Source organism: Orcinus orca, chromosome 1 (assembly GCF_937001465.1).
Source record: "Orcinus orca chromosome 1, mOrcOrc1.1, whole genome shotgun sequence".
Lineage (NCBI taxonomy): Eukaryota > Metazoa > Chordata > Mammalia > Artiodactyla > Delphinidae > Orcinus > Orcinus orca.
Window position 1 is genome coordinate 97,091,739 of NC_064559.1, and position 14,402 is coordinate 97,106,140.

Genomic DNA, 14,402 nt, shown 5'->3' on the forward strand with positions numbered 1-14,402 from the left:
CAAGTGACCCTGTCGCTATGAATCTGTTTATTACTCTTTGTTTTTAGGTGAGGGCCAACTGCAGAGGACACAGAAAGGCAGGGCAGGTGTGTCTAGCTGATCAAAACATGCCAGCAAGTCCAAGCATAGTGCTTGGTACACAGTCGGTACTTGACTATTAAGCACCCATTCTACCCAGCACTGTACCAGGCACAGGGTTTAAGAGTGAGAGAAACAGTTCCTGATCCCAATATGCTTGTGATTCAGTGATAGAAACAGACTCACAATTAAGCAACGAAAGCACAATGGGAAAAGTGCTATCCTAATATAATTTTGCACAAAGAACTTTTGGGGCAAATAAGAAAGATCAACAAATTGTCTAGGTGGGAATGAGGTAAATGATACTGCTCTAGAAAATGTAAGGCAGCATTTATAAACAGGATAACAGCACAGGATAAATAGGTAAGGGCATTAAAACTGTTTTTGATGGTTAGTGAGGCAGAATGAAAAACATTATCTTCATAAAATGTGCTGATGGGGATAGAGCCAGGACCTGAACTCAGGACTTGTGATTCCAGGTCATCTACCCTTCCTACCATATAATGCAGCAGCTTATTATCTAAAAAAAGCAGCACATATATTTTTATAAATTGCACATGTAGTTGAGTCATTGTAGGCAACAGATCTGGAGAAGGAGATGTTTTTCCTTCAAGGTTTCAGACTCATCTTTTCTGGCAGCTCTGCTTGGGCCCAACTCTGATGTTTAACTTCTGATTACACATGGGGCATGTGATGTATCTGTTGTTGTGGGCATTTAGATGGAGGAAGAACACTGGAGAAACCTTTGGTCTTTGATCCCTGGACTGCTGAAAGAATGGCTTCGTAGAGAAGTCCAAAGGGAGTAATGAGCAGGGGGAGGCAGCCTCTGCAGCTGCACATGGTTAGAACAGGTTTGACCACCACCCAGCTTCTCATTGTTACCCGACTTTCCTGCTCAGACTGACCCTCCCTGTCCCACAGCCTTCCTTCTTCATACAAAAGGACAGATCTAAGAGCAGTTGCTAGTCCAGAGGGAATTGAGGAGGATGGGTAACAATTAAGAGTCAGCCCTATAGGTAGTCTTGGTGGTAGTGAGAGGGGGTCTGTTTATAGTGTCAAGGAGACTCATTCTCATTCTGGAGGAAGACATGCGTCTATTCCTGAGGGAATGTTGTCTATGAGTGTGGGGGGGATGGCTGCAGGGTGGACTGATCCTGAGAGCAATGTCAGGGAAGACCTATGACAAGTCCAGGACTCTCAGACCGAGCTCTTGACCTCTCAAAAGCTTCTGTAGGAAGCCTTGCTTCTTATGCTGCAGAAATTTCAAAGACACTGGACAGAAACTAGAAAGAGATGACCAGACCTTGAAAGAAGTATGGTCTTCCCACCTAGGATCTCAAAAGTCTGTAAAGCTAGATCGTACTCTAGATGAGCTCCTTGGATGTTACCTACCCCTTCTCAGTAGAGGGAAAGGAAATCACTCCCTTCAGTAAGAAGACAAAGAACATTAAGGGATGAGCAGAGAAACATTTTTAACACAAACTACTTTAGTAGAAAGATGCACGGACAAAAGAGTCTTTGACTCCCCCTAGCACCACCCAAGGCAACAGTATAGCAGGTATGTACCAGTGGCATGAAACCAGGAAAACTCCCGGGAAGCCCTGGGGAAAAACATGGTTTCCTTAAAGAGACACTAGTAGAAGTAGAGATTATTTTCTTTTTAGCCTTTTTTTGGTGAATTGAGTGATTAAACAAATCTCTGAACTACTTCTGACTGCTGGTGCTGTTGGTTTTGTTCTATTTTTTCTTTTTGGTGTTATCCAGGAAGTGCTGTGGTGTGTGCCAATGAAGAATACCTTTATGATTCTCACTCCAAGTAGGGTAGAGCTCTTTTTGAACAACTTGTTATTCTTCATAATGACTAGAGAGAAGCTGACTCCATGGAGAGAACCAGCAGCCAGAGAGAACTGGATTAGCACAGAGAGACAAGAGCTGTTCACCATTTACAGCCTTGGTCAGCATTCTGAAGACCATATTGGATGGAAGCAAAGACTCTAGGGTAAATCAAATAATAAAGGCTGAAGTTTCAAGAGCTAAACCAGTGATTTCCAACTTTCTTAATTAAAAAAAATAACATGCATCTCACCTTTCCCAAAGGTTCTGGTATAATTTTCTTCCTTACTGTTTACTATTATCCTCCTGGGAAGATTTTATCCAGTTTTATTTTCTGTAGGTTGTATTCTGAAAGTAATAGAGATTTAAAAAAATTTTTTCAAACATAAAATGACCACATTTAATATGCTTTTAAGAAGTCCCCTGCCCTACCCTGGAAATCTGGTATGCTTTTAAAAAAATCATGCCCACCTTCCTCACCTCTTAAATACCCAGTTGAAAATGCCTGGACAAAAGTTTGAAATATGTGGAGACAAAGATGATGATTTTTGTAATAAGGGTGCTGAAGCAAGTTGTGCACATCTCATTACAGGATAGACTGCACAGGACAGACTTGTGAGGTTGGATGCAATGAGAACACATACTGCTCTATAAAAAGGGTCAGTGGATTAAGAAATGTTTCTGCCCACAGCTCTGCGTAGGGAATCCTTGACCTTCTTGTTCCTCAGACTGTAAACAACACAGTTCAGAAGGGGAGTGATGATGGTGTAGGTCACTGAGAGAAGGAGGTCTTGTTCTACAGAATTTTCTGACTTAGGCTTGAGGTAGTCAGTGGAGGCACAGCTGTAGTGGACCATGACCATGGTGAGGTGGGAGGCACATATGGCAAAGGCCTTCTTCTGGCCCTCGGCTGAGGCGGTATTGAGGATGGTGGAGATGAAAAGAACGTAGGAGATGAAGACCAGGCCCATGGGAACCAGGATCACTGATAAACTGACAACAAAATTGATGATCTCATTGACAGTGGTATCAATCCGGGAGAGTTTTATGACAGGGAGGATGTCACAGAAGAAATGACCAACCACTCTGTGACAAAATGGTAAGGTAAATATGGATGTCACCTGGACAGCTGCCATGGCCAGGCCAGTGCTAAAGGCTCCACACATCAGCTGGACACACACCCTCTTGCTCATGATGAGTGTGTATCTCAGGGGGCTGCAGATGGCCACATGGTGGTCATATCCCATCACTGTGAGCAGAAAGCAGTTGTTGATGGCTAAGGTAACAAAGAAGAACACTTGAGTGGTACAGCCTGCCAAGGAGATTGGCTGGTCCTGGGCTATGAGGCCGGAGAGCATCCGTGGAATGGTGACCAATGTGTACACAGTCTCTGAACTGGCCAAGATGCTCAGGAAGAAGTATATGGGCATGTGGAGGTGACAATCAATGTGGATAATGGTCAAGATGATGGCATTGCCAGCCAGGATTAATGTATACAAGATGAGAAAAACTGCAAAGAGGGTGCTCTGGTGTTCATGGAATCTGGAGAATCCTAGGAAAATGAACTCTGTCACTTCTGTGAGGTTTTTTTCTCTGCATTCTTCAGTTTCAGTGCCTGAAAGCAATGCAGGGAGTCAACATGGAGAAATTCCCATCGTGGACTCTAAAACAGGGATAGAGAGAGAAGTGTGGGGACACACACACACACACACACACACACACACACACACACACATAAACGCACACACACACGAGTCTATTTCCTCACTGTATAATCAGGAGGGTGCTGGCATAGCTCTATGGCTGCTTTAGCCTCCTCCCTTTTTTCAATTTTTACTGTCTCCTTAATCTTTTCTTAAGCCTCTAGGGAATGACTAATATGTGAGACTACTTCACATATCCTTTCAAGTTCTCATCCTGAATATGTTGTTGTTTTTGTAGAGCATGGATGGAAGGTTGTTTCTTTTAATGACATGTAAGCTGCAGGGCACCTGAGCCTCCACCATCCCAGCTTTGCCTTTGTTTATCTTCTAGGGAAAGTACGAGAAGCTGGCACAACGAAATGGAGACGAAAGAGTTAGACTTACTGAATTAAAATTATGGGTGCCACTTCGGAAAAACTTCTGGGAACAGTGTACAGGGAGCAGAATTAATCTCAGGAGAGCTGGTCTTTAGGGACACGTTAGTGGGAGTGAAGTTGAGGTATTGGGGGCTCAGCCAGGATGGTCTAGGTGAGACAAACCGTTGGCAAAGTTGCTTTGTTGTAAAAGTATTAACAGGGATTTGAGGGTTTAGGTGTGAGTAAAATAAGGAGAAAAGGGGGAAATTGTTGGAAAAGAGAGGAGGACCAGCAACATGTCAGAAGGCTGAACCTTTAATGAAAGAAAGAACCGATTTCTTTTTGGCAGAGGGAATTTTAAAAATAAAAGAGGTGTAATAATTGATTCTAAATTGTTTGCTAAACTATATTGTGATGTAAAACCCCCAAGAGCCCCAGACTTTCATTTACAGCTGTCATATGTACAATCTTGAGTTAGTGGTATTTGGAAAAGTGGAGAGAGTTGGGTGATGGCAGTGCAGAAAAAGGGTACCATATGCAAGAGGTAAAATCCAGAGGGAGGAAGAAAACTTCTTGCTAGTAATGATTGGAAGAAGTACAGGGCCTCTCTTGTCCTATCTTCCCCCTTGCAAGCACACACAGTATTTCCTGGAAGTTTGGTGAGGGACTCTGGGATCGCCACCACATATCAAATGGTGGTTTGAACCATTTTCTGCAAAGAGCAAGATAACATTAGCAGGCTGGAGGATTTTGGCAAATCTAGGAAACTTACAGTAGCAATCTAGAAAACATTCTAGACTCTTAGTGAATCTAGATTCCTAGGAATCTGGGAAACACAATCTAGAAAATGTTGTGGATATTCTGGAAAGTACCAATGTGGGAAATAAGAAGGTAGACATTTAAAGTAGAAATGAGTGTGCCACTAATTAAAGTAATTTATATTAAGAGGCTGCCAAGATACCAATTGGATAGGTAGAGATGAAAGAGTGTCAGTGCAACTCTAAGCAGCTTTTTAGGAAGGATGAGGTAGAGCTGTAGAGCTGTGGCTACTTAAAATTAAAGGAAAAATTCAGTTCATCAGTCCCAGTAGCCACATTTCAAGTGCCCAAAAGCAACACATGAATAGTGGCTACTCTGCTGGGCAGCACGGATATCAAACATTTCCTTCCTTGGTGAAAGTTGTGTTGAACAATGCTACTCTAATGTACTTCCATAGACAGATGTGTGAAATGCATTAAATAAGAGCAACAGAAAAGCTATATAAAGAACAATAACACGGTGGGTTGCCATATGGTTAAAAGTGTCTGTGTGTGTGAATGCATATATTTATATATGCAAAAAGTCTGAAAGAATATACAGCTGATATTATCACGGGTTGACCGTTATCTTCAGGTGGGGGTGAGATTATAGGAATCTCACCTATAATATATGGTGAGATTATGAGGATTATGGCCCTTATTTTAATTTTGAGCATAAATGTATAGCTCATAGATAGTTTAGAGAAGTCAAGGAGGATGACAACTGAGAACAGATATTAGATCGAGGAAGAAGGAGGTTACTGGTGAGGTACTGGCCAGTTTCAGTAGAGTCTTGGGCTGGAAAGCCTGGTTACAGGGAGGAAACAAAAAAGAACTTTTAACACGTCATTGATGAGAACAGCAGATCGTATGTGCCTTTCCCCTTTCCTGATGAGCCTATTGCAGTGAGTTACAAAAAATGGTTAAGAAAGTATTAAGCCAGGAAAGCCATAGACATATTTGGAGTAGGGAAGAAGAAGAAAAGCTGAATTGAGTCAGGAGGAGGAAGAAAATCCCTGGTGTCTTTAGGGCCTGAAAAGTACTGCTTTCACCCCGAATCAGCTGGATTTGCTATAAGTATACCTCAGGTAAAAATAAAGTTACTTTCTTTGAATAAATTGTAAAGTTATAAACAGGATGGCTGATGACCAGGGAATGTGGCCCAGGTACATAAGCCCAGGAGAAAAAGAGGGGTGAGAAATAAGTTTATTGCCTGTGGTGAACATTTGAATTGGATTGAACAGACAATGAAAGACTATCTTAAGGCAGGATATTCTTAGAACTTGAGGGAAAAAATGCAAAAAGAAGGCCAGCTCAAGACACGTGGGAGCACATAATGCAAATGTTCAATGCAAATGTTCAAAGCAGCGTTCTTTCTGTGTTAGTAGTTATTTAGAGGCAAGTTGTGTAGTAGGTGAGGGAAGGGTGATGTTCTGCCACTAGGAGGAGCTATCATTTCTCCTTCCAGAGGAACTCAGGCACAGCCCAAGCTTCCACATGCCCTTTAGCCAAAATAAACAAAGAGCCCTGTAGTGAGTGGGATTTACCCTCCATAAAGTGCACTTTGGTGGTTAGCTGTACTTCCTAGAGTAGGTGTCACACGCTCATCACTCTTGGAATATTTTTCCAAGTATTCCTCCTGACCATTGCTGTCCACATCAGGAGTTCTAGGGTGCGGTTCACTCCATCTTGTCACATCTCCAGGGATGTTTTAGCATTAAAGACTAAGAATACAGATTAAGAGCAATTGCCTCCTATCTCACTTTTTAACCTGTCTCTCTCTTTTTTTTTTTTTTTTTTTTTTTTTGCGGTACGCGGGCCTCTCACTGTTGTGGCCTCTCCCATTGCGGAGCACAGGCTCCGGACACGCAGGCTCAGCAGCCATGGCTCACGGGCCCAGCCGCTCCGTGGCATGTGGGATCTTCCCAGACCAGGACGCGAACCCATGTCCCCTGCATCGGCAGGCGGACTCCCAACCACTGTGTCACCAGGGAAGCCCTAACCTGTCTCTTTTTGAAGTGCAATCCAAAATTCTTACTGTCAAGGACTGTGTGGCTGAAATGACCAACACAGGGCTGTTACTGACCCTGGAGGTGAGGCAGGCCCCAGTGAAGGAGATGGGGAAGTATGGGATGTGGGAGTAGATCGCATTGTGAGTCCTCCTGGGGTGTCTTCCATTCTTGCATGGAAGACATTGGGTGAACAGACCCCAGTGTTCACCTTCGGAGGGGAGGTGAGGATAGGTCGTAGAGAGCACCACGGTGCCGAAGAAGTGTGTGGAACGGGTAGGTCAGTTCCACTGGTGGAGATTGGCTGGGATGAGTTCTCAGCAGTTGAAACAGGTGTCAATGAACTTAAGGATGATTTTAGCAGCAGATGGCTGCCTCCTCTTTTCCCCCTGGTTGCTCTTTTGAGTCACCCCAGCCAGAAGTGACTGCAGCTGGGCACTGGAGCAGCAGCCCTTCTACCACCCAAATCTGGTTCCTGTCTGTGCCTGAACCCTCGGGGTGTTTCTGTGTGAGGGACACACCAGTAGACAATCTCAAAAGCATAGTATAGAATAGAAAGGAGCTTTCAAAATGATTTAAATACTCCAGAAGGACCAAAGCCCTGTGGGGGAGTAAGAATACTGAAATGTGCCCATGCATCAAAATTTTAGTCATGAAGCCGATACTCTGACTAGAGGAAAAAGAAAAATAAGATAGAGGGGAAAAATAATTTGAGGGTATAAAGGAAATACCATTTGCAAGGGGAAGAAATTATGACAAAACTCATGGGTACTTAAAATTATCTACATCTTTATAAGCAAAATCTGTGCCTAGAAACAGAATCTGTTTTAAAAAGTAAAATATGCAAGGTAGTCGAAGTCTCTATAATTATAATTTTGTGTTAAAAAGAGTTGTGCAGCTAAAAAAATAATGACATTGTCTTTTGGCCAAACTTGCCATCCTGTCCTTTCCTTTCTTTTCCTTTCATTAAACAAAATAGGTGTAAGGATCCAGGAATGGAGGAGTTGACTTCTTAAGAAAATGGTGATTATGTGAACTATTTGAATAAACAAGAGAATGATGACTTTTCTTTGGGACAGAAGCCTTCTCATACTCAAAGGAATTCCCCCACCTTCTTGAGTCTGTAGAATCTGCCTGTGCTCTTTTCTGGTTTTAGAGCATAGCAGGCAATTATGACTTACTTACAAGACGTCACTGCAATGCCAAGAAAACTGATTGTCATTTTTTTGCTAGAAGAAATAATAGAATCTTGGTACCTTACAAAACTCAGCCTTATTAGGTTCTAGGTCAGTCTTATTACATTATTAGGTCACCTACAGTTCCCTGCACTCTGTTTGAAGCACAGGGTGACACATTCGCCCTGAACACCTCTGACCTTCGAGGAGCTGCCCCTTTAAATCTGATTTGGAAGGGACTCTCAGAGGAGAATTCCTGTTGTCTAGCTCTTGTCTCCAGGGTTCATTTGCCAAGAGACTTACTGTGCATCCCGTGGGTCTGCGTGGAGTCAGAATCCAGAAATGAGCTGGGAGATCTCATTACAAATGGATCATGCAGGGAATATGGGCAAGCTTTGGTCTCACATGACCTGGTTCTTTCTTTTTCTCCTGGAGAAAAATAGCTCAACTCAGACAAAGATGTGTTGAATGTCACATGGCACTATCTTTCGTTCTTTTGAATCCATGTTAGTGTGTTGCCCTTGTTTAGTTACTATCGGTGAAAATGCACTTGTATGAAAGTCAGATGTGGTGCCCCTCAGTGTCTATGGGAAGAACTTATCCCATTTCTGCTACTAGCAGGAGACATACATGGGTTTGGTTAGGGAAGGATTAGAGTTGGGAGCAGAGACTGAAAATAGAGCATGAATGTTTCTTTTTGTTTGTAGGAATATACCAAGAAGTTTAACACAGATGATTTGAAGTTTTAGGTGGTAATTCTCATTTTCCTTTATGTCTTAGTTGACACTTAGCACTTACTTGGTGCCAGAACGTGTACTGAGTAGGTGCTGTGAATGTCTCATCACATCTAATCCTCACAAGAACCCCATGAGGTTACAATGAGAAGTTACTGTAGCAGCTAGAGCTCTGGATGAAATGCTTTACATTTGTCTTTGCCTCCTTGCTCCAGACACAGTTGGATCAGCCCCTTGTAGACTATGGGCCTCAGTGTAACGTATCAATAACATTAGATTAGTTTTGCTTTGTATCCTGTGGTTGTATGTGACATGATGTATGTACCTTGACCACTGCCCCAACGTATGGTGGAACCGCTTTGCATCTCCCATATTGAACTCACAGAAGAATGGCCACAGCCAGACAAAACCTAAGTGGACAATTCTGGAGCACAAATGGAGCTTAGTTTATAAGTTAATCAGCTATTTAGTCACATCAAGGTAAGGATTAAAGGTGAGTCAGGTTATGTTTCAGTTTTCCTTATGTTCTTCGAATGTTCTTGGATACCTGTTCTTTGTAGATAGAGGAAGTACCATGAAGGCCTAGAAAATCTCCATGTTACTCTCCAAAATTGACTATACATTGCTGCTTTCTAGTGAGGACAAGAGAAAATCTCTTTTTTTATCCTCACTCAACTCAAGTCTGAGCTAAGGCATATCCCAGACTCAAGGAGACCTTGTTGCTTTAACCTCAGACCTCCCCACAGTTCCCATATAAAACATAGAGAAAGCTTCAAGCCCTCTCATTAGGGCAAGGTCCTTTATAGACTTTTCTGGTAAGCCCAGCCCTGGGGCCGTGTTGCTAAATGCTCCAACCTACTTTACTGGGTCTGGTGGCTGCCTCTTTGTCCATCCTGGGTGAATGGACGCATGAGTTAGAAGTAATCACTTGGAGACTTCCCTGGTGGCAGAGTGGTTAAGAATCTGCTTGCCAAGGCAGGGGACATGGGTTCGAGCCTTGGTCTGGGAAGATCCCACATGCTGTGGAGCAGCTAAGCCCGTGTGCCACAACTACTGAGCCTGTGCTCTAGAGCCTGTGAGCCACAACTACAGAAACCGTGTGCCACAACTACTGAAGCCCACGTGCCTAGAGCCTGTGCTCCGCAGCAAGAGAAGCCACCACAATGACAACCCCATGCACCACAATGAAGGGTAGCCCCTGCTCGCTGCACTTAGAGAAAGCCTGTGTGCAGCAACGAAGACCCAATGCAGCTATAAATAAATAAATAAATAAATAGGTAAATAAAGTAATTACTCGGTTATTCTGAAGCCCCACTGGATGCTGTCTTTTGGCTTCATATTCTGTTATCTGTGGACAAAGCCTACATTATTTCTCATATGCAGGCAAATTTTCTTTGGGGTCCTTGCTTCTCTGAGAAGGGACTTAATATCTGTTGAGGATATGCCAGACATTCTGCTCCATGGTTTTCATAGTAATGAAAATAACTAATAATAACATCTCACAATTATTTTGTAGTGTTATAATTGGGAAGCCAATTGCTATGCTAAGAGTTGTATCTTAAAGGGGTAAGCGGAGACCAGATTATGGGGGGGAACCCATAATACTAATGGTTGACTATTGTGAAAGCCGCTCAACCTCTCTGAACCTTGCTTTCCTTTTCTTCAAAACAAAGATAAAATTATCCACCTCACGGTGTTATTGTGAGCATAAATGGGATACTATAATATGCATAAAGTGTGTGGGAAAATGTCTGGATGGTTATTGTCATTTTGAATCTTTTTATGGATATCACCATGTCTTTCTCATATTATAGCTATTAGTGTATTTATCTCTTATCCTCTCTTGATTAAGGCTGAGCATTAGGTCTTATTCCTTTTTATATCACCTGTTTTACTTAACTATTATTTCTGCACATGAAAGGAGCCCAGTATATATTAGTGGAATCACATGATTCAAGCAGGGTGGGGACTTTTTACATAGAACAGTAGTAAACAGAAAGTAGAATCCAACTGAGTAATATAAGCAAATCTGCTGTAAGTAAGAGCTGGGAGATAACCTTTACTGGGAACCCAGGTACTAGGCTCTTCCCTTTCCCATATGTTAATTAATGAATGCCATAAAATTTAGAGAATATAGAGTCCAGCAACTGCTTCTAGTTTTCATGAAAAATTACTAAAGTATCATTCTGTCCACCAAAGATGGTTTGGAGATCAGTGTAGAAGAGCATCTTCTCTAATGGGAGATGAGGCTATGGAGCTGGCCTGGGGGATGATAAGTGTATATGACTGATAGGATCGAGTGCCAAAGTTTATAGCTGGACGTGAAAATATATGTTCAGCCACTGTGAAGAGACCAGCTGGGTTGGAAAGTAGGTTTCAGAGTAGAATGGGAAGAAGGGAGGGGAGGTGGGGCCTGATTCTGTTCTTTAGTTTCCTTCTCTCAAATATATTTCTTACGCCTTGGAGGAAACTAGCCTGAGCTTCAGTAGCAGCCAAAGTGGAAACTGTGGATTCTTTCTGTTGCAGGAAGGAAGGTTCTGATGTCAGAATATAGGAAAATGAATCCTAGGTCTGTAGAACTGAGTTGAGTTCTCAAGGTGAGCCAATCCCTGTGGTTGCTGAGAGGTTCCTGGGTACCTTCCTGCCAGTGAAAATTCAGGTGAGAGGTGTTGGTTCCTGTCTGGGTGGCTCTGGAAAGACTGAGGATAGGGGAGGAAAGATGGCAAGTGTTGAATAGAAGCAGGGTCACCCATGTGCCTCAAGTAGCATTGTCCTGGTGACATCAGCTGGCATGCAGTAAAGTGTGCCTTCAGAGAGGATGGGAGGAGAGGGCACTGGCAGTGCCGCAAAAAGGACGTGGCATACACTCAGATCTGGAAGGAGGCAGAGATGCGAGACCTAACTGAAGATTACCTGAGGGATTAAAGAATACTTGAAAGATTCCTTCTAAGGCCTGGGATATTTATGGAAGACAAAGTCACAGTAACCACTGGGAGAGCCTGGATAGGAAGAGATTGAAGGAGAAAAGAACATGGGGTTAGAGAAGAGAAGAGGATTTTGGTGCTAATAAAGAATTATTTGCCATATGTTCTGTTGGCCGTAAGGAAATTTAAGAGCATTTACTTGTAGTAGATGGAAAGAGGCGATGGAGACAGCAAGAGTAACTGATGATCACCCTGATGGGTGGTTGAATAAAATCAAAGGTAAATAATCTTAGACTGATGGCAGAGTCTTATGGTAAAAGAAAAAGGGCAAATCTGAGATTAAAAAAAAAAGAGATACATAGAGTAAACTCTAATTTGGTCCAATATTTTAAACTTCTGATTGCATATGATTTGGAAAAATATGGTGCTATTTGTGCAGATAAAACAATTGAGAGGGAGTTCATCTGGAGGAGGTGGAGGGTAGATGATAAGTTTGGTTTCTAAAATGCTACATTTGAAATGATAGTATGACCTACATGTAGAACAGGCTAGTGGAGAACTTGAAATATGTGAGTGCCACTTGAGATTAGAAATAGAGGTTTCAGAGGAATCAACGTATAAGTGATGATGAAACAGAAAAAGATTATCTCTTTCAGTGGAAGGGAGAAGAGAGCAAAGGTCAAGGAACCAAGTACTGATGTGAGGGAACATTTGGGTTCCTAGGGTTGGAAGCAAGGGAAGAGTCAGGGAGAAAGACAAAAAGTAATGTTTGGTAGAGGGAAGGATGGTGTGTATAGTGTCATGGAAACCAAGTTACTGTAAGTTTCCAGGAGGCAGTGTCCAGTGGTATTAAATGCATCAGAGAGATCTAAGTAGAAAGGATGCTGGATTTAGCAATAAAAGTTTCATTGGTGACCTTTGAAAGAGCAATTTCCTTAAAGGGTGTGTGACAGGATCCACATTGCAGAAGATGATGGAGGGAGAAAAAGGGAGGTCTTCCCTTCCTTAGGAACCTGTGCAGTAATTCTGACAAGGATCAAAAGGAAAGAAGCAAGATTTCTATCGGGGACTCAGGATCCATTGTGTGTTTCCCATGCAGATTATAGATCGTCTGTTTTTGACAGAGAGGCTGTTGTGTCTCTGCTTCCCACTGCATAACGTTTCACCCAGTGACAGAGAAAAATCAGTGTTCACCTGAGATTATGACTGACCTTTCCACCAAAGAAGCGATTTCAGACTCTAAATGCCAGCTCCAGGCTGCTCGCTGACTCCTACCTGCCCTTCCCAATTCTGGCACACTCACAGATGGACCTCTCCCTTTCTAGGTCCTGTTGGTACATGGGAGTCTTCCCTTGATCTCATTCTTTGGTCTTAATTTCAGGATTCATTTGTAAAAGAAATTCCCTGATGAATTTGTCATTGTCTCCTTTTGGGTTCAGGCCTCTGTCTAGATCAGCCTCCCTCAATGAAATCTCACTTCTGATTTCAGAATTCAACTATCCTGCGCCTCTAGAATGTCACAATATCCATTTCTCAGTCTTTATGCTTCTCTACATCCCTCAATTATCACTCATTTATTTGGCATCACTCATCTTCAACCTCATATTTATAAAATTCATCTTGATGGCTGAAATGGATTTTTTTAATCCATTAAAATTTTTTATTCATTGGAACCCACGGGCCATAAGCACCTCCTTGCTGTTCATCATCCCTTTGTGAGAACAGCATCTGGGGGAGGAGCTGTGAAAAGAAGAAAAAATATAACGGCAGGAACTCGGTGTGACTGTGTCTTAAGTATGTTGAAGAGAAAAGTTCCCCTCTCTATGTATAGGAATGCATTTCTCAGTCTGTAGTGACAGAGAATACATGCACTGAAGAAACGTGGGCAGATTTCTCACGTGGGCGGCTGCAGGAGGTCTTAGCTAGAACTGTCTTTTTTCACTCTTGTCACCTTATCTTGCCCTATGTCATGTTTCTGCCCAGGACCTAGAGTCCATGTCAGTACAAGAGAATTTTCCCATGTTCACCCATTTAATTCACATCCTTAAAACTACAGAATACAGAGAAAGAAGCTCACAGAAGCTGACAGAGTTCACCTTGACGGGCACCTCCATCGTCGTGAGTGCTGTTGTGCGAATCTTCACCTTGTCAGGAAATGCCACGGTCCTGGTTCTCACCACATTGGCCACATCCTTCTTCCTGAGCACAGAGGCTAGTTCAGAGACCATATACATTGGTCCTCATTCCCTAGTACCCTCAAGTCTCATGTCTCAGAACAATCCTGTTCTTTGTCGTCTTGACCATCACCAGCTGTTATGCGGTCATGTGAAAATCTTTGAGGTGTAGAGTTTGTGAACAAGGGGGTGTGTGCCCAGTTGGTGTGTGTTTTCTTTAGTACTGGCCCAGGTATAGCAGCTGTCTAGATGTCATCCCTGTTCCACCTATATTTCTGTGATGCTGTGGTGGCCTATTTCTTTTGTGATCTCCCTCCTGCCATGAAACACTCCTTTATTGCCACTCCTATCCAGGAAGTAAACAGTTTTTTTTTTTTTTTTTTTGGTACGCGGGCCTCTCTCTGTTGTGGCCTCTCCCGTTGCGGAGCACAGGCTCCGGACGCGCAGGCTCAGCGGCCATAGCTCACGGGCCTAGCCGCTCCGGGGCATGTGGGATCCTCCCGGACCGGGACACGAACCCGTGTCCCCTGCATCGGCAGGCGGACTCTCAACCACTGCGCCACCAGGGAAGCCCCGAGTAAACAGTTTTTTATTCCCCACACATATGTTCAGGCTTCAT

General features: G+C 43.0%; 1 protein-coding gene across 1 annotated transcript; it reads right to left on the bottom strand.

Annotated features, from left to right (window-relative positions):
• Window positions 1-2,579: 2,579 nt before the first annotated feature.
• Window positions 2,580-13,843, bottom strand: LOC101276906 (putative olfactory receptor 10J6). The gene is made up of 2 exons (XM_004284482.1): window positions 13,687-13,843; window positions 2,580-3,526 (listed from the first exon to the last, which is right to left on the bottom strand). Exons 1-2 carry the CDS (start codon window positions 13,841-13,843, stop codon window positions 2,580-2,582), a joined length of 1,104 nt encoding a protein of 367 aa, XP_004284530.1.
• Between the last annotated feature and the right edge of the window lie 559 nt (window positions 13,844-14,402).

Bases quoted from the DNA above. Each gene is read 5' to 3' on its own strand.
- LOC101276906 (XM_004284482.1), bottom strand. From the start codon at position 13,843: ATGTATATGGTCTCTGAACTAGCCTCTGTGCTCAGGAAGAAGGATGTG. The intron at 3,527-13,686 runs GTGAGCTTCTTT...CATTGCTTTCAG, and splicing joins GGTGAACTCTGTCAGCTTCT to GCACTGAAACTGAAGAATGC.